At 34.5% G+C, this 20,209-nt stretch overlaps 1 protein-coding gene across 1 annotated transcript in view; it reads left to right on the plus strand.

The window, feature by feature from the left end:
• The first annotated feature begins 1,711 nt into the window (after window positions 1-1,711).
• LOC106879865 (collagen alpha-4(VI) chain) overlaps window positions 1,712-20,209 on the plus strand; it is a 90,437-nt gene continuing 71,939 nt past the window's right edge. The window contains exon 1 of the mRNA XM_089351006.1: window positions 1,712-2,028. Within this exon, the coding sequence (XP_089207132.1) occupies window positions 1,981-2,028 (48 nt within the window). The 5' untranslated portion in view covers window positions 1,712-1,980. The remainder of the gene's footprint in view (window positions 2,029-20,209) is intronic.

The raw sequence follows: 20,209 nt of genomic DNA on the forward strand, positions 1-20,209 counted from the left end.
TTTCCTTTTCAAGAACTGCAGTGTTATTGCAGTCTATCAAAATTATGTCCATAAAAGAACTTAAACCCAAAACAATGAAAACAATTTGTTTTCTAAGAAAATTCAATATTACTATTTTAGACATTAACAATTGTCTAACATGACCAAAATCAAATCATTGTATTAATTTTCTCTACAGTACCGAAATCGTGATCAAAAAGATAATTCATTTTATTAATGAAGTGTATCCTCTTCACAAAAAGAATCAATACAGGATTTGTAACATATAAGTAACTGAACACTGCGATCTTTTTTTTACCAAATCCAAAATTACTGAGGGATGGATATAATATATTGAATCGGTTTGAATACATAAAAGGCACATATTTGATTGATTAATGTCGGAATGCTATCGAACGCAAAAGAATGTGAAGCAAATTCATCACTGAGGTAATTTGACTGTAATACAAATAGAATTTAGCTGACTCAAATACATCCAAATGAAATATATTTTAAATCTGTTAAAAGTGAAATTTTATAACTCCCTCGAATTTGGTATTATCTTACATTATTTGAACAGCGATAAATTTTCAGAAAATCGAATATTCAAAACAGATTTCGATTGCTTTTTGTCGCCATTTCACCTTTGTTACCTCACCTTAGATGTACATGCACTTGGACTAGCATGGTCACACAAAGATATGTGCGTATATACATGCACATAAATATTTCTCCTTGCAACTTCTTGCCTTTCGCGTATAATCTTTGGTTTTTGTTATGTATCAAACAAATTTTATCCGGTATATATCAGGCAAATTTTATCTGTGCAAACCCGAAGATTTGATATCATTAGATACATTAAGAAGAAAAACAAAATGAATCATGTAGAAAATAAATGCAATAATGAAGAAGAAAAAAAAAGAATTTATTCGTTAGATAAAGATGCACCATTCAGGTAAACTGACATTTCAGAACCAAATAACAGAATTTAGAACGGATAGATTCTATGTAAGATCATTGTATTCAAAGTCATGAACCCATGAGAAATATTGAAATATCTCAGAAAAATATTCTGCAGAATTTAGATGATTTTCTCGGTTCATTGAAAATTTGGTATTTGATAACAGGAGAAAAAATTTCAGAAAGACATACTGTTATGATGAGAAAGTAAAAAAGCTGCAAGTAAACAATATGGTCGTTTAATTTATGAAATACAGACCCCCAATTAATACGATATTTTATATGCCCTATTTTCAAAAGATAAAGGAATGCGAAGTATCTCTTACTTTTCACTAGTTTTCAACTGGAATTTGATATAGGTCAACGAATTCCAGTAAAATTGATACAGCAAAATCATCATGTTGATTGACATCAAACCGGATATACATGAACTCGACTCTTGCGTGAGAACTTTGTCTGCATAACATCATGTGTATACATTTATATTTATTTAAATAGGCCTGTAATGATGCGTATGGGAATAATTGGGAAACTATGCAGATATATGCATATGTTTATACAGACATATATTTAGAAAAACAAACTTATACATACATTCGCGTACACACACAAATTCACACATGCGCATACATATAGACGCATGCACATATGTATACACACGTATATGTATGTACACGCACGCTCGCGCAAACGTATCTATGCATTTGTACAAGACTGTGTGAGAACACACGAGAATAAGTAAACAATAATTCCCACACGACCACATATACGCAAATACGAGGTTATTAAAACTCAAAAGCACATGTACTTAAGACTTCCTTCATACATACAGATACTTCTTTATCGATATATATTCTACTATACATCTTTAAAACGCTTCGTATTTATGAGGATCGTGAAATTTAGTCCTAAATCTCAGGCACGTATGATTAAAGCAACAGACACACAGCCAGATACACACATACACTTACATATATGATCAAATAAAACTTGAAGTCCGACTGAAAGGTTTTAATTCATTCAGTTGACTACAGGTGCAAAATGTCGAGATTGTTTGAAGCTGTTCTGGTATTGGGACTTCATTTAGCGGTAAGAGAAATTTTAATGTCTTACTACTTCATTTCAGAGAAATCATAAAATTAGAGCGAATTTGGCATCCTCGAAGTTTAGATACATTTCCTATGTATGTATGTATGTATGTATGTATGTATGTATGTATGTATGTATGTATGTATGTATGTATGTATGTGTGTGTATATATATATATATATATATATATATATATATATATATATATATATATATATATATATATATATATATACATATATACATACACACACACACTTATATATATATATAAATATATATATATATATATATATATATATATATATATATATATATATATAATTAGTAATAAAATATTTTAATGATGTATTTAAGATAAAATTACCAAAAATCAACGATTTTAAGTTTATATATGAAATAGTATGTACACAACACGCTTTTAAATTAAAGATAAATAATTTGTTTATACTTGTGTGCTGGTGTGACAGAAGGTCGATCAAAAACAGGTAGTGTTAAACTACGCATATTTATGTCTATACATACACACACACACACATGCATACATATGTTGTATATACGCATGATTATATGTATACATATATAAATATATGTCGTTATTATTATTATTATTGTTATTATTATCATTATTATTATTATTATTATTATTATTATTATTATTATTATTATTATTATTATTATTATTACTATTATTATTATTATTATTATTATTACTATTATTATTATTATTATTATCATTATCATTATTATTACTGTCATTATTGTTGTTTTTATTGTTTTTGTTATGCACTGCACAACGTTCCAACATTTTTCTGTCACAAGAAAGAGAAAGATGTTTAGAGTTGTCACAATAGATCGTTGACTTAGGTGAGCTGCAGCACAATATAGATATGTGTATATATGTATGTGTGTGTGTGCATATATGTATGTATGTATGAATATATATATATATATATATATATATATATATATATATTAATATCCAGTAGAAGCAACAGAGTGACTCCGCTGATTCTGCTAAATATTAATAAAGATATACATTTACTTATATTTTGAGTCCTATTTTTCCTGTTTGCAGAACCATACCTATATACATACACACACACATACACATATGTACGCATATATGTATTCATATATGTATGTATTTATGTACGTATGTATATATATACATACACGCACATATACATGTGTATATCATTATGCATACATATATGTGTATATATATATATACACACACATATATATATATATATATATACAAGAAGGAACATACGCACGCACACATCACACGCACACAAACCTTTATATTTTTATGGATTTTTTTCTCAGTCCATTATTTAATGTATTCCGTTCGTATCCGTATACCGTATATTCTAATTGTAATGAAAGTAAATAAATCTCCAAAAATTAAGAAATCAAATAGCACAGTAAAAACAGTCTGGGTCTGAAGTCTCTCTGTGCAAGTTCTGCTTGTAACATATTGTTAAGTAGCTTTTCGTCTTTGAAAGTATTAGTTATCAAAATCTCTATAATTTCACATACATATTTTGAGAGATATCTTGAAGGGAAAGTTTTTTTTTGCTACGTTTATTCATATTGATACCTAATCACTATAAGATAGGATATATGTATTGATACTTAATCACTATAAGATAGGATATATGTATTGAAGCATCAGGTATATGCGTTGTTAAGTTTTATCTATATATCCTAATATATAACGCATCAAACCTATTTAGCATATCAAATGTTCGCTTCTATACAAGAGAGTACCTCTAGTCTTCTTCCTTAGGCTATATATCCAGAATTGTTTTTAAAATACATTTACATTGGTATACATTTAATTCATAAAGTGACGCACTGCATTTTTTATGTAATTTGTATACATTTTACAGAAACATACTGTTTTAGTATCAGTGTGAAAATTTAACAAAGCGTTATACAACGCGTTTTATTTTTCCATGGCCAGAATACAGTCGATCAGACTAGTTTCGAGTCTTGTTATATAGAATGAATACCTATTTTCTGTTAACGGCTTGAAAAGTATCTTTCGAAATCTACCCAGCGCACAAACTATCCACTGCTGTGTTCCCACGACTGCATGGCTATGCGCTGGTTACTTTAATCTTCAGCCTAATAATAGCCACGTCAAGATAGGTAGCTATGAGGAAATTTGGACAACTTCCCATGACAACAGGTATCAGTCGCATTATAAAAGCGCATGATGTATTCTGTGAAAATCTTCATCCGACTGTCACTGAAATTTCGGAGGAAGTAGGAATTGGTAAAAGTTCTTACCAAAATATTTTAAAAGAAAAAATTACGATGCTTTCTGTTACCGCATAATTTGTGCTACGTCTGCTGATAAGTGGACAAAAAGGGTTCTGTATCACAGTTAATCAGCAACCGTTCGATCGTTCAAATGCTCCTGAAAAGTTTCCGAGAAGTGCCATAACAGATGACGAAACGTGGGTATACGGCTACGATGCCGAGGTAAGCAGGCAGTTGTCCACAAAGTGTTGGCTCATCATCGGTGCGATCGAAAGAATCTCATCAGAGTCATGTTGATCGTACTTTTTAGTGGAAAAAGTTACCCTTTATGAGTTTGTCCCATATGGTCAGATGATCAAGAAAGAGTTTTACTCGAGAGAAAAAGGTACACGTTCCAAAAACTGGAAAAAACTTTGTGAGTGGTGTATCAACAGTGAATAGAAATATGTTGGAGGACACAATTCTAATTAAATTATAAGTAAAATAATAATAAATTTGATTTTTTAAAGTTCTCCTTCATCTTTTGAACAAATATCATATTGCTTCTAATTAATTTTCTACCAACAAAACGGTAACGCCTATGATGCTGGTACTTCTACTTCCCACAGCGAGGTTTAAATTATAAATGTTTAATAAAAATTATATTCTTTACATTTCTAGTATCTTACACACACACACACACACACGCGCGCGCGCGCGCGCACACATAAATGTACACGCATATATGCAAACATACATATATATTTACACAGCCATATTCTACAAGCTTCCGTGAGTTTTTAGCTCACCACCACTTTCTACTCTTCATTGAAATGTCGAGAACAAGAAGTGAACATTTACGACAAATTTTCCCTTTCTCCGATATTCATGGACTTGTATCTAATGTACATCCCGTTCATCACCTTTCATATGCTGACCGCACATTCTATTACTCTCTGAGATACAAATCTCGTAAGTCTTATCTCTAAACCATGTCAGTTGTCCAAGCTACACTTTCTATTCTAATTTCACTTCAACATGAGTGCCTGCGCTTGCGTAGAGTCAACTCCCCTTGTCATTCATGTCTCTTACCTGGATATCAGTAATAATGTCTTCCAATTACTCTGGATCAAAATCTCCTTTCTTCATTCCCCCAAATACATCTCTTCCATTTCTTCCAACCACTCGTATCATTTCAGCCATATTTCCCCATGAATTGAGGACATCTTTTTATTTAACCTCATCGTCCTCAGTGGCTTCAATATTCACAATTCCTCGTGATTTTCTCTCATATCCCGCACCGATGTCACTGGTGCTCAAACAGAATCTCTAGCAATCTTTAATTTCCTTTATGAAGACATCCCTGAAACTTCTTGACTTTAACTTGCAATTTGCTTTATGAAGACATGCCTAAAACTCTTGACTTTAACTTGCAAATCTAATGTTTATCAACTATAATTGTTTTTGTACCGATCGGATCATCCGTTCACTACTTTATTGCAACTACTCAACGCACATTACCATACTGAACAAAGCTCCCTATACTCCGTACCCTATGGTCTTTCAAGTCAGCCGACTATAGTCGGAGCTCCACCAGTTTTATATCATCTCCTGTATAGCATATGTGCAATCAGAAAGTGCCAGGCAGGTAAATGAAATATTTCTTTTAGGCTTTTAGGCATGTCTTCAATGCACCAGGTCCTCCGAGTGGTTCACTGATAGAATTGCCGAAACTGTTCAGGCAAAAGCAAAGCCTACAAAGACTAGTAAATGTTATTACCCCTACCACTATCGCCACCACCATCCCTACCAAAACTAGATAGCATATATCCAGCAACGTAACACCTACAACGCAAATTTCCTAACAACGGAAGCTGATATCGTGCATCGTACACTCAACAAGCTAACGCACCTTTGAAACTGTAGTCGATCCTTTTCGTTCCTTACCAAAATGATTTCCACCAACTTTGCAGAATTATTTTTCTCTCTCTTCACAAAAACGAGTGTTCTGTGATCAGCAGACTGCAGAGACAACATACACGCTTACCGCTTTACCACCAAACTTCACACAACACACAGCTGGCACATTTCTAGTCCTATCCCCTTCCACTCTTCCAGGTTTACCACCTTGCACATACACACACCCAGGGCAAAAGTATCCTTCACTCACTTGAAAGCAACTAGGCCACTGGTTCTGACGGTGTTTGTGCTCCAGCATTACTCACTATACACAGCAAACTTTTCAATCTCTTCCGCTCTTTCTCTCTACAGGGATTTAATCTGCAACTTCTCAGACCATGCCAGCTGACCCATTTATACTCACTACTACTGTCCAACACTTTAAAGGTCTCTCTCTCTCTCTCTCTCCATCTCTCTCTCTCTCTCTCTCCATCTCTCTCTCCATCTCTCTCTCTCTCCCCATCTCTCTCTCTCCAGCTCTCTCTCTCTCTCTCTCCCCCCATCTCTCTCTCTCCATCTCTCTCTCTCTCCATCTCTCTCTCTCTCCATCTCTCTCTCTCTCTCCATCTCTCCCTCTCTCTCTTACCTGCCTTCTCTCATTTCTCTCTCTCTCTCTCTCTCTCTCTCTCTCTCTCTCCCTCTCTCTCTCTCTCATTAGTAGCAATCAGGCAATCAGTACGTTTTCTGTATAGAGAACCTATGGATTCCATCTATCTCTTATCACTTGGATCAGGCTGCATTATCACTGCGTTTTTTGCTTGTTCTACCAAACATGTATATAAACGATGTGTAAGTATACACACACACACACACGCATACACACACACACACACACACACACACACACACACACAAACACACACACACACATACACGATGGTGTTCTGCAGAGTTTTCGCCTACCCAATTCACTCACTGGTCATTGTTCGGTGTACGGCCTTCCTCAGAGTGTGTGACTGAATCAGACGTTTTGTTTTTATAAAACGAACTTCTTAATCACCTCTAATGTATGCATGTATATACATACATACATATACCGCGTACTTATATATACCGCGAAAGAGTCTACAACATGCTATGTGTCACTCTGGGAGTAAGCAACAAAATCACAGCTATCAACATACACGAATTGGTGTATTAGTGATGAGGACAGCTTTGTTTTGGCAGTAAGCATATCTTATAATCAGCATACTGCCAGTTGCTCGACATCTGTTGTAGATACCATGTAATCAACTCTCAAAAGCCATCAATAAAAGTCGTAGCAAAGTACCTATGTCACCTAAATATGTCACCTTCTACGAAAGTGGTACTCACGAAGTTGTAGCCTTAAACTGTACATTAAATCGATCCTTTTCGTTTTTTTCCCTGGTTCATTTGTCATGTATATATGACTGTAAATATACATGTGTGTGTGTATTATATATATATTATTTATTATGCATGTATATTATATTATATATAAATAATATCTATATATTATATATATAACCACATATTATACATATATGTATATACTTGCATACAAACATAAATATATACATACCTATATAAATACATACATGCATATATACTTGAATACATACATACATATGCATGTGCACATGCTAGTGACTGTATGTTTAAGCAAAAATGAGCTAAGAGAAATAACTAAGTAGCTAATAGCATGAATTTGAACAGCGCAGATGAATAAAACTATATTAATTAGTATACAAGATCAATTCTAGTATTGAATATGTCTTTATTTCTAGAGAAAGTAAAGCAATAGTGCGTTGGCAATTGGAACGAAAGTTCATCTCGAATTTCAGGAATTCTGTAGAAGTGATATGCAATTTAAGATACCACTATTTGATCATCTGGAGAAGAGATAGTCGTGGACACATATTTCTGAAATTGTCACAAAAGTTATCTTATTTTAAGACTAGGAGACAAAGGAGCAAGACATATATAGGCGTAGGAGTGGCTGTATGGTAAAAAGCTTGCTTCCCAACCACATGGTTGTGGGTTCAGTTCTACTGCGTGGCACCTTGGGCAGGTGTCTTCTACTATAGCCTCGGGCCGACCAAAGCCTTGTGAGTGGATTTGGTAGACGGAAACTGAAAGAAGCCCATCGTATATATGTGTGCGTGTTTATGTGTGTGTGTGTGTGTGTGTGTGTGTGTGTGTGTGTGTGTGTGTGTATGTATGTATTTGTGTGCCTGTGTTTGTTCGCCCACCATCGCTTGACAACCGATGTTGGCGTGTTTACGTCCCAGTAACTCAAAAGTAACTAATAAAATAAGTACTAGGCTTCCAAAGAGTCGTGGGGTCGATTTATTCGACTAAAGGTGGTGCTCCAGCATGGCCGCAGTCAAATGACTGAAACAAGTAAAAAATATACAAAACATTAGGGAACATGTAAGAGTGTGTGTGTGTGTGTGTGTGTGTGTGTGTGTGTGTGTGTTACAAAAATCAAATGGACCGGGACTTCAAATTCCGTCTTTTGGTTGCTGAACCAGTGAAGAAGGCGCTATCTGCTAGTATCTTTATCGTGGAAGTAGAGTCTCATTAAAAGAATAGGGTTAATACATTTGGTTTTGAATTTGTAAGTTTTATTTCATTTGAGATAGTAAATTAAATAGACGGCTAAAGATCTAGAGACAGATTAAGCGTACCTGTCATTTGACAGGTAGGTCTAAAGGATGAATAGGACGAGAATGAATGAATGAATAATAATAATGATAATAATAATGCAGGCAATGGCTCTCATGGTTTCTGATCTTAATTGATTGGAAGTATTATCATGTACATTGTTTTGTCTTGGTATAAAAGATGGACAACAGCAAATATTCTGCTTAATACCACAGATTTGCTTGTCAGTTGTTTGACCTTAACCAGTTGAGCATGTCCCTTGGTGGCTGACGATAAGTGCATCTCTGATCACGAGCAGAAGTAGTGGGAGAGCATCATAGCCATGTGTTGAGAGGAGTTCTTTGGGGTTTGAATAATTCACCTTTGGAAACATGGGTGTTTTGCTCAACATCCTTAAACAAACCTTATTCAGGACCTTTTGAGCGGGATGGGCTACTCGACCTGAAAACAATTCTAACTGGGCCTCACCTGCGAGGTCATGCGCTGTTTATCTTGATATGAGATCACCATGTCACGCACATATGGTTGTGATGCATGTGCCTGGTGTACCCTTATCAGACTGGTAGTCATAATGGGTATATTGGGCTTTGTATATTTTACCCCAGTGTCACTTTGATGGCATGCACTGCTCTCTCACTCAATAATAATAATAATAATAATAACAATGAGGATGATGATGATGATGACGATGATGATGATGATAATAATAATAATAATAATAATAATAATAATAATAATAATAATAATAATAATAATAATGATAATAATGATAATAATAATAATAATAATAATAATAATAATAATAATAATAATAATAATAATAATAATAATGATAATAATAATAATAATAATAATAATAATAATAATAAAACAGAACTACATGATCTAAAAAATCAAATCATGATTGAATGGCTGAAAATTAAAGAAACCAGTATGAATGAACGCGACACTCTCCCCAAAATTCGCAATTTTAACCAAAACCTGAAAATAATTGGTAAAATCCGCCTTGCACTTAAGGATATAATTTCAGCTAATGATGTTGATATTACAGATCTCAACCACTTGTACTATGCATCCGCAAAAATCTCAACGGTTCTATGTGGTGAAAAGATTAGAAAACGACAACACTCCCACAAAAAGCCTTCTTGGCAAGAGCGCATTCAACACCAAATTAAGCTACTTAGATCTGACATAGAATGTTTGAAAAACCTTAAATTTGATAAGAGTATCAAACCTACAAAGACCCAAAATCTAAAGAAAAAATATAATGTGAAAACCATAGTTGACATTGATGCCACCATAGAAACCATCAAGCAAAAGGTATGTGCTAAAGCTGCCCGTATAGCAAGGTATGAAAAGCGTGTTAGATTCTTCCGAGATAATAACATGTTCAAAAATAACCCCCAAAAATTCTACAGGAAGATAGGGAAAACACCAGTAACAATAAAGTCTGTCCCATCAAAAGAAGAAGTGCAAGAATTTTGGAATAAAATCTGGGAAGAAGATAAAACACACAAGGAAAAGGCCCCTTGAATTGATAGAATATTTACAGACCTAGACTCCTTAGAGGAGCAAAAGTGGGAGGGGGTCAAGGTAGAAGATATAAGATCTGCTCTCAGGAGGTCAAGCAAATGGAAGGCTCCAGGAAAGGATAAAATTCCTAGCTTCTGGTTGAATGCCTTCCCAGAGAGCCATGAACTGCTAACAAAACTTTACAACAATGTTTTGCAAAATCCTAGTTTGATGCCCTCTTGGCTAGTTAATGGTTTAACATTCCTGCTTACAAAAAATGAGGAAACAAACGAACCAAAAAATTATCGACACATAACCTGCTTAACAACAATGTATAAGACGCTAACATCTGTCCTAACCGAGTACATCTATAGTTTTTTAATAGAAAGTAGCATATTCCCTAATGAGCAGTTTCAATATCGTTAACTGGTCAGTTACTGAAATATGTAATGTTGACAGAAAAATGCGAAAACTGTTGACAATGCATAGAATGCACCACCCTAAGGCAAATATAGAACGTCTTTATCTGCCAAGAAAAGAGGGAAGCCGAGGACTTCTACAGTTGGCATTAACAATGAAGGTAGCCACAATTGGCCTAGACACCTATCTGAAAAACTCTGAGGACTGGATGCTAAAACTTGTCTCAAAACATGAAAGCAAGAAAGCATCTTACTCAGTAACAAAACAGGCAAAGGAATATCTAAGTGAATTCCAATTGCAACAAATTCAAGAATTGGACGAACTAGAAACACCCGCAGAAAAAGCTAAGCGCTTGAAAACCCGTGCTAAAATTGCTGCCTTAGATATTATGACTGAAAAATGGCATGGAAAACCTCTCAATGGCAAATACCCAAAGAGAGCGAATAATGCAGATATTGACAAAGCCCTTACCCATCAATGGCTAATGGCCTCTGGCTTGAAATCAGAAACAGAGGGGTTTATCATAGCAGCCCAAGATCAATGCCTACCTACAAAGAACTACCAGGCCAACATATTAAAGAACGGCAGCTCCCCATTATGTCGTATATGCAAACAACAAAATGAGACCATCGATCATGTTGTCTCCATGTGCAGTCTGCTTGCGCCTACAGAGTATCTCAACAGGCCTGATAGAGCTGCACAATATATTCACTGGGTAATTTCCAAAAACCTGGACTTGCCCCATGATAAAAACTGGTGGGAACACAAACCACCCCCAGTACTTGAAAATGATCACATCGCACTCCTCTGGAACTTCACCATTCAAACTGACAGAAAGATAGACGCAAATAGGCCAGACATCATACTGAAAGATTTCAGACAAAAATCATGCCACCTCATTGATATGACTGTCCCAATCGATATAAACGTATCTGTCAAGACCTACCAAAAACTGAGCAAATATAAAGATCTTGAAATAGAAATTAACAAAATGTGGAATCTGAAGACGAAAACAATACCTATTGTCATAGGAATGACAGCGAAACGGGCTGATTACTACCTAACTCAGATACCAGGAAACCCCAAAATGGCTGAAGTTCAAAAGATAGTGCTCATGGGAACTCCCCATATCCTACGTAAAATAGTCTATGTGATCTCAAATTTTAAAACAAACATAATTTTCTTATGGTCTCTTAAACATTCACTAGAACAAAACTGTACAAATCCAAATATATGGTACCCTAGGCATAAAACCTACATGAACTTCTAAGTTGTTGTCTCTTGAGGTCTCTGGGTGAGACTTCGATCCAACTTGTACAAATGCAAAGCAAAAGTCAAACATAAAATAATAATAATAATAATAATAATAATAATAATAATAATAATAATAATAATAATAATAATAATAACATCGAAAACTACCTTAGGAATGAGAACCCGGGTTCGAAATTTCCCCAAGACACCTGATAAAGGCTGGAGGGTATATCAACCGAAACGTTGTGTTAACAACAAACAAGATGAGGACAAATATCCGTCAAATGTAAATAACGTATGCTTTTGAAAGCTTTTGCAGTTAAACAAGATAAATCCCCCCTTAAAAAAAAATGATTGAGAGTGTGAAGGAGTGTTTCAAAGGGATGTAGAATAGAATTTGTAACAGGAGCGTGGGATATGGTTGGAATAATGGATTAGTATGAATGGCAACACAACAACATATTTCTTTATTGAAGCATTTTCTTAGTAGATTACGACGGTTTCTATTATTGTAGTTGCAGTTATTTGCGTTATTTTCAGATTTTTGCTTCCTTTTTTTACATGGTTAGAATTTGCTAGTATTTGTGAGAAGTTGGTGGTGGTAGAATAGAAGACCTTTATGATGTTTCTATTTAGTATTTTGTGATATTTGTATTTAGATGAAAAATGATTTTATAACAGGTGGAAGAAAGTTTTTGATACAGAGATTTTTATTTGCTGGTTGTTGGTTGTTGGTTGTTTGTGTATCTACTATTCGAAGCTTCATTGCAGTGGTGTACATGTTCTTCAAAGATTATTCTGTTAGACGACTGTCAGGGAATTCTGTAGACAAAGTAATTAATGGTTTTCTTCTGTTGATTGACAAATTTGTAAATGTATTAAATCTTACCATGGATTTTCTATAATTGTTTGATCTGTGGATAATGCCAGCTGTAGTCCACCACACACTAAGCACAGTCTTCTGAGGATGAAGTGATGTCTGTCAAGTATTTGGCACTGGGACATCTAGTTACAACTAATGATAAATTCTCTTCCTGTTTCAATATAAGAACTATTTTTTAATGACAAGTAACTAAATAATGAGAAAAAAAACGAATTAATTGTTTTTAACGTTAAATGAGCGGGAAGCTAACTGATAGGCTCTGAAGTTTATTTCTATCCGTTAATACACGAGGAACCGCTTTTGCTTAGCTTCCATATTTTTCAGCATATATGGTGAACATTCATGAAAGTTCTTGACAAATTATTTGAGAATTATATTCAACAGTAATACGCAGTTCTTCATTGTCTTCCTTTATATTGTCAATATTCAAGAGATTCATCCCAAGAAATATATTTTGCAAGACATTCCTGAAAAGTATATTCTGGAACTACATTTTTACTAAATGGCATGCATGCTCTACGTAAAGCAGGTTTGGAATCGAATTTGAACTCATAAAGAGATCAGCTAAAAATTACACCATGTTCAACTGACATTTCAGGAGAGACCAAAGCTAAAGAAAAAAATAGACACACTAAGAGTGTACGCTGACTGATATATCACTTGATAGTTATGAATATCAATGTCATTAATTTTCAATATTCTGGAAGATCAGTCTATAGAAAATCTCACATACATACATACATACATATATACATATATGCATACATACTTCGACTTGCTAAAGTTACAGAGAACATGATCAAAGTCATAGCTGACCTGATTTCATCGTGGGCTACCATATTGAAATTAAGCATAAAAGTAACTGTATTATCAGTGATAGAATACAGTATCATCGCAAAGGCATATTCCAAGGGTACAGCCTCTCTATGTTGTTAATACATTCTGTAAACCCCCTTGTCATTCATGTTAAGTAAGTCTTAAGGATATCCCACTGGTTCACAAGGAAACAGAAATACCAAAAGTACACATCGCTTTTTTGTGGATGACTTGAAATTTTATGCAAAGAATATGCACGAGAAGAAAAAGAGCCTTGACTTAGTTCGGGTTGGAGTTTGGACAGAATAAATGTTGTTATGTGGTTATAAAAAGGGGAAAAATTGTAAACCAGACTAGCAACATCTCCATCAATGATTTGACTGTTTCCCCTATATCTGACAACGAATGATACAGGTATCTAGGGGTGGATGAAAACATCTTACAATGGTATCTGTAACAAAACACGTGGCACTAAAGAATATTACAGCCGAATAAAGAAAATTTGGACCTCAGAACTTTCTTTATTCAGTAAAACAGTGGCCCAAAATGTGCTTGCTGTGCTAGTATTCATACCAACATTTCGGTTGTTTCATTGGGCGCTTGATGAAATCCAAGCCATTGATGTGAAAACCCGAACAATACTATCAAGTACACACGATTTCCACATAAACAGTGGCGTAGACTGCCTGTACCTAAAATGAAAACAAGGTGACAGAGGCTTAACATCGATCTAAAATGTCTTTGAATGTCGTATCATATCCCATCGGCGACATTTTTTAACCACCAAGTGTCGAAGTGCATCCCTTGACAAAGTTTGCATACATGACGCTGATAACATCATAAATCTTGGAAGGCAGCTCCTTGAACAACATGCTTTATCTGTTAACATTAAATACATGCCCTAAGATGTCGCACGACCCTATCGTAACGTATCATCAGATGAAAGGATGAACCTGTATCAGCAGAAGACTATGCATGGATATGTTAGTAGAAAGCTTGGAGATGAGAGTAACATTGATCATAAAAACAATCTATCATGGACTAATAGCCGGATTACTACCTCTCACTTTGAAGGGTATACATTTGCAATCCAGGAACAGGCAATATCAACCAAATACCTGATGCACAAAAGGGATAGAGATTCAGGAAAAGCAGTAAAATGTGACAACCGATGCAGACTTTGTGGAGTTAATACCGAAGATATCACCCATATCATAGTCAGTTGTCTGAAAATTACAAACATATATATATATATATGTATACATACATATATATATGTATACATATATACATACATATATATATGTATGTATATATATGTATATGTATATATATATATATATATATATATATATATATATATATATATATATATATATATATATATATATATATATATATATATAGGTGACGATTTCACATCAGGAATCTTGAAAATGAATTAATAAACGTATATATATATATATATATATATATATATATATATATACATACATACATACATACATACATACATACATATATATATATATATATATATATATATATATATATATATATATATATATATATATATATATACGTTTATTAATTCATTTTCAAGATTCCTGATGTGAAATCGTGTGTTGAAACAAATACTGTTGTATTTCGGGATGGCCATTTCTGTTGCCAAATAAACACACCCGCTTTATATTTTGTCTTCACTCGTTTATTACTGTTCTTATTTTATTATTTTAACTCGTGTCCATTGTCCAGAAATCTTTCGTCGCACATCTGTGACCTCTTCAGCGACACTTTTCGTTTCCGTGTGTGTTCTTGCTCCACTTACTCCATTCTGTTATTCCAATATGCGAATCCTTATATGCACATGCGTTTGAGTCCTTGTTTGTGTGTGTGTGTAGTCCATACGGTGCCGGAATGTCGTTGCTGGTGGCCTGGGAGTTGTTGGCCGTGCGTTTCTTTGCTCCTAGGATGTTTGACCACATCATCATATGAGCATTGCGGATCTTCTCTCTCTCTCTTTCTCTCTCTCTCTCTCTCTCTCTCTCTCTCTATCTCTCTCTCCCTCTCTCTCTCTCTCTCTCTCCCTCTCTCTCTCTCCCTCTCTACTCATACTCCCGTATCGTTGTTTCCCTCATATTGGTGATGTGGGGTTGCATCACCTGGATGTAGTTCGACAGGCTGTCTACCGATATTCCGCCGGACTTGTCCGTGCAGAAGTACACGACTTCCCTATTTCTTGTGCGCTGTATGAGCTTGCACAGGCCACCTGTGGTCTTCTTGTCGAGTTGCTGTGCCTCTTTACCACTCCGTCTTCTAGTTTATTGCTCTAAAATTTGTATAAGTTTAGTACTCACCATGTTGAATCGTGCTTCTATTTCGTCATTTGTCTGTTGAGGGATGCAAATCCTTTTGTTGAAGGGTACCTACCCCACATTATCAACATGAGGGAAACAATAATACGGGTGTATGAGGAGAGAGAGAAAAGATCCTCAATCTCATATGATGATGTGATCAAACAAACTAGGGGCAAAGAAGCACACGTCCAACAACTTCCAGGGCACCAATAATGACATCCCAGCACTGTATGGACTGCGCAAGGATCATAAAATGACTACTGACCCAGTGACAGGACCACCGATGAGACCGGTCTGCGGAGCCAATGTTGCCAACAACTACCGGATCTCCTACTTCCTCTCAATGATAATAAGCCATCTGATAAAAATATCCCCAGATGTGTGTGAAAGCACAGAGGACCTCCTCAGCAGAATCAATGAGTTCAACCGTGCCCACGACCTGACGAGATGCATAATAGGCAGTATGGACGTAGTGTCCATATACCTATCTATCGATGTTGATTTTGGTGTGGAGAAATGCGTGGAGGTGATCAGCGAGAGCGATGTGGAGTTCCATGGTGTTGACACTGAAGAATTAGGCCTCCTCCTGAGACTGACATGTGACAATATGATAAACATGACCTTACTTATTTCTGCCCCACTAGATCGATAAGAGGTAGAGTCCCCCCCACACACATACTCATACACAATAACTTATGTAACCAAGAAGGGTAATACACACACAATAGACATATATGCACTTACCTATGTTACCTATGAGAAATATAGATGTATAAATAAATAAATAAATAAATACACAGATAAATAAATGAATATATAAATATATTTGTCACATACCTGCGATAAATATAAGACATAGGGATAGATAAAATAAATAAATGAAACTATATAAAGAGCATGAATACATACAACATACGAAGTGAACCCGTGCACACACACAAACACATACACAAGAAATTTCATGGACGGCCATAACAATGTCAACAACACAATTAACAACAACAGCGGCAGTAGCGGCCGTGACAACGATGGCAATAACAACAACAACTACCACGATGGAAATATATCGTGGGCGAACACACGTACACAGAAGAATACAGGAACTGTACCAAACTATTTTGGCGTGGTCTTAGGACAGCAGTAGCACAATGGGGTGAGAGGTTGGGGCTGAGGGGAAGGCCACACTGCTGCTAAAAACTATGACACACACAAAAGCACACACACACCCACACACAGATACAAACAAGGACTCAAACGCATGCGCACATAAGGATACACATCTTGGAAGAACTGAATGAAGTAAGTGGAGCAAGAACACACACGGAAACGAAAAGTGTCACTGAAGATGTATAACAAAAGATTTCCGGACAATGGACATTAGTTAAAATAATAAAATAAGAACAGTAATAAACGTGTGAAGAAAACATATATAGTGCGTGTGTTTATTTGGCAACAGAAATGGCCATCCCGAAAAACAACAATATACATGCATGTTGGCCAAAAGTCACCCGACTGTAAATCAAAATTCCATAAATAATAAATATTCAATTTTATTTGCATTCCAATTATAAAAGTTTAATAATTGAATGCTGTGAGTTAAAAGCAGCGTGTTTTTTCATCATTTGACTATTTATTAGCGAAATTTCATATAAAATAATTGTTTTAATCTTGGAATGAAATAGTTTTGATTTACTGTCAGGTGACTTTTGGCCAACCCTGTATATATATATATATATATATATATATATATATATATATATATATATATATATATATATATATACACAAATTAAAAGGGTAAAGGATTATCAATTTATTAATTCATTAATAAATCAACAATTAATAATTAATAATTTTTACCAAGCCCATCGGTATGTAAGCACCATTATTGGTGGAGAACTTATTTAAAAGCTCATATATATTTATAAACATAATTAAGGGATCAGCAAATATTTGCTTCACCATATACCGAAGTTCAGAAATAGCAGCTAAAAAAGCTGAGGCTCCCACAGATAGCATCACTTGTAACTCACAAAGGCAAAAACAAGAAGAAAAAACAATGAAAACTAACCATTCCAAAGATTAACCGTAGACGCGTTTCTGGATTATGAGTGATAGATACTCAATTTCCTTCATCAATACGGTATATATATATATATATATATATATATATATATATATATATATATATATATATATATATATATATATACATATATATATATATACATATATATATATATATATATATATATATATATATATATATATATATATATATATATATATATATATATATATATATATATATATATATATATATATATATATATATATATATATATATATATATATATATATATATATATATATATATATATATATATATATATATATATATATATATACATACATGCATATATATAATGACATGTATTTGTATAAGCGTATGTGTGAGTGTATTTGCGAAAGAATAAAACTTAACATGTGCAACCTAACATGTGAAGCAAAGTGGACAGCCAGTGTATCCAATGCCGCTCGTGTCGAGCGTGCTGGGGCGCGTCCACAGCGAGCGGATCGTAACTGCCAGCGTCTACTAGATTCAAAAGAGCCAGTTGGATGTGTTAGCATCAAAGTCAAATTTTTCCTAACGGGGACAGTGATTATATATTACCTAGGGAGATACAACTGGATCCCATTATACAGTTAAGCCGTTACTTAATTTAGACACTGTGTATACGTGGATCTATGTTGTATCGAAGCATGTGTAGTGTTTATTAAATAGCCATCTAAACGTACTCATTTTTGACTCTGTTTATTCAATTTTATTTTATGAATGCCTAATCTTAGACTTAGAAGTATGCCGTAATACTACCGGCTGTCTGGTAATTCTATGGGTGAACGAGCTCTACTTTGTATTCTGACACGTTTTTAACGGAATACACACACACACACACACACACACACACACACACATATATATATATATATATATATATATATATATCAGTCAGTAAATAGTGGGGTTGTGTTAACCGCACGTGGAGAAATAATAGGAAACTGAAAAAAAGCCAGAATGCTGAACTGGAAGCATAATTTAATAAAGATTTTTTCTAACCGGTTTTCATTGCGATGAAGCAAATTATCAAGAAGAAGGAGAATGAAAATGTTTTTTTACAAAGAAGTACAAAAAAGTACAAAATGAAGAAAATAATATATAAAACAATAATATATAAAAAAATAAATATACCCATACATTATATTGTCTTTGAGCTTTTGTAGTTCAATAGTAGTTCATGTATAAATTGGTAGGAAAAATAAGGATGCATGAGAGTTGAGAGTTTTGTTAGGTTTAAAAAAAGGGTTAAAAGTTTGTGTTAAGCAGGAAATGTGGTGTCAAAACAGGAAGTGTGTGTAAGGGGAGACAAGTGTTTTTAGTTAGAGTTATGAACTCTTTTTTTCCCAACAGGAAGTTTGTGTCTGTTCATAGAGAAATAAGATCACTGAGGGGTGTGTGTGTTAAGAAATGGTTGGAATTTCTCTATGAAAAGATTCTCCTTGTTGATTCTTTCTTGTGTGGAGATTCTGTCTTTACATTGATAGAAAGGGAATATAATGAATTTAGGGTTTTTGTTTCTGGCGCAAGAGTCTATGTGGCCACTGAGTGGAATTTGGCGGTATTGAGGAAGGTTTATTTGTTCCTTATGGACAGCTACTCTTCTACGTAATGGGAGGCTCGTCTGTCCGATATAGAAGTTTTGGCAACCTGCGCAAGTAAGGACATAAATGAGGTTACCCGAGGAACAAGAGAAATTGGTTTTAATTTTAAACTTTGTTCCTCGTTTGAAGGTAAATTCAGAGCCTTCAAGTAGGTAGGGGCAGGTGCCACAATTAGGGCGTGCACATTTTTTAACTGATGGGGGTGGAAGTGGTGTATGTAGTTTGGAATTGGTTAATAATGTTTTCAAAGATTTGTGTTGCCTTTTGCATTTAAGGACTTTGTGTGTATTAATGATATTGTTCATTTTCGGGTCTGTGGTGAGTAAGGGGAGGTTTTGTTTAATTGTGGTGAATGCTTCGATGTTATTGGGGTTATGGG

Source organism: Octopus bimaculoides, chromosome 4, assembly GCF_046866305.1.
Source record: "Octopus bimaculoides isolate indiv1 chromosome 4, ASM4686630v1, whole genome shotgun sequence".
Lineage (NCBI taxonomy): Eukaryota > Metazoa > Mollusca > Cephalopoda > Octopoda > Octopodidae > Octopus > Octopus bimaculoides.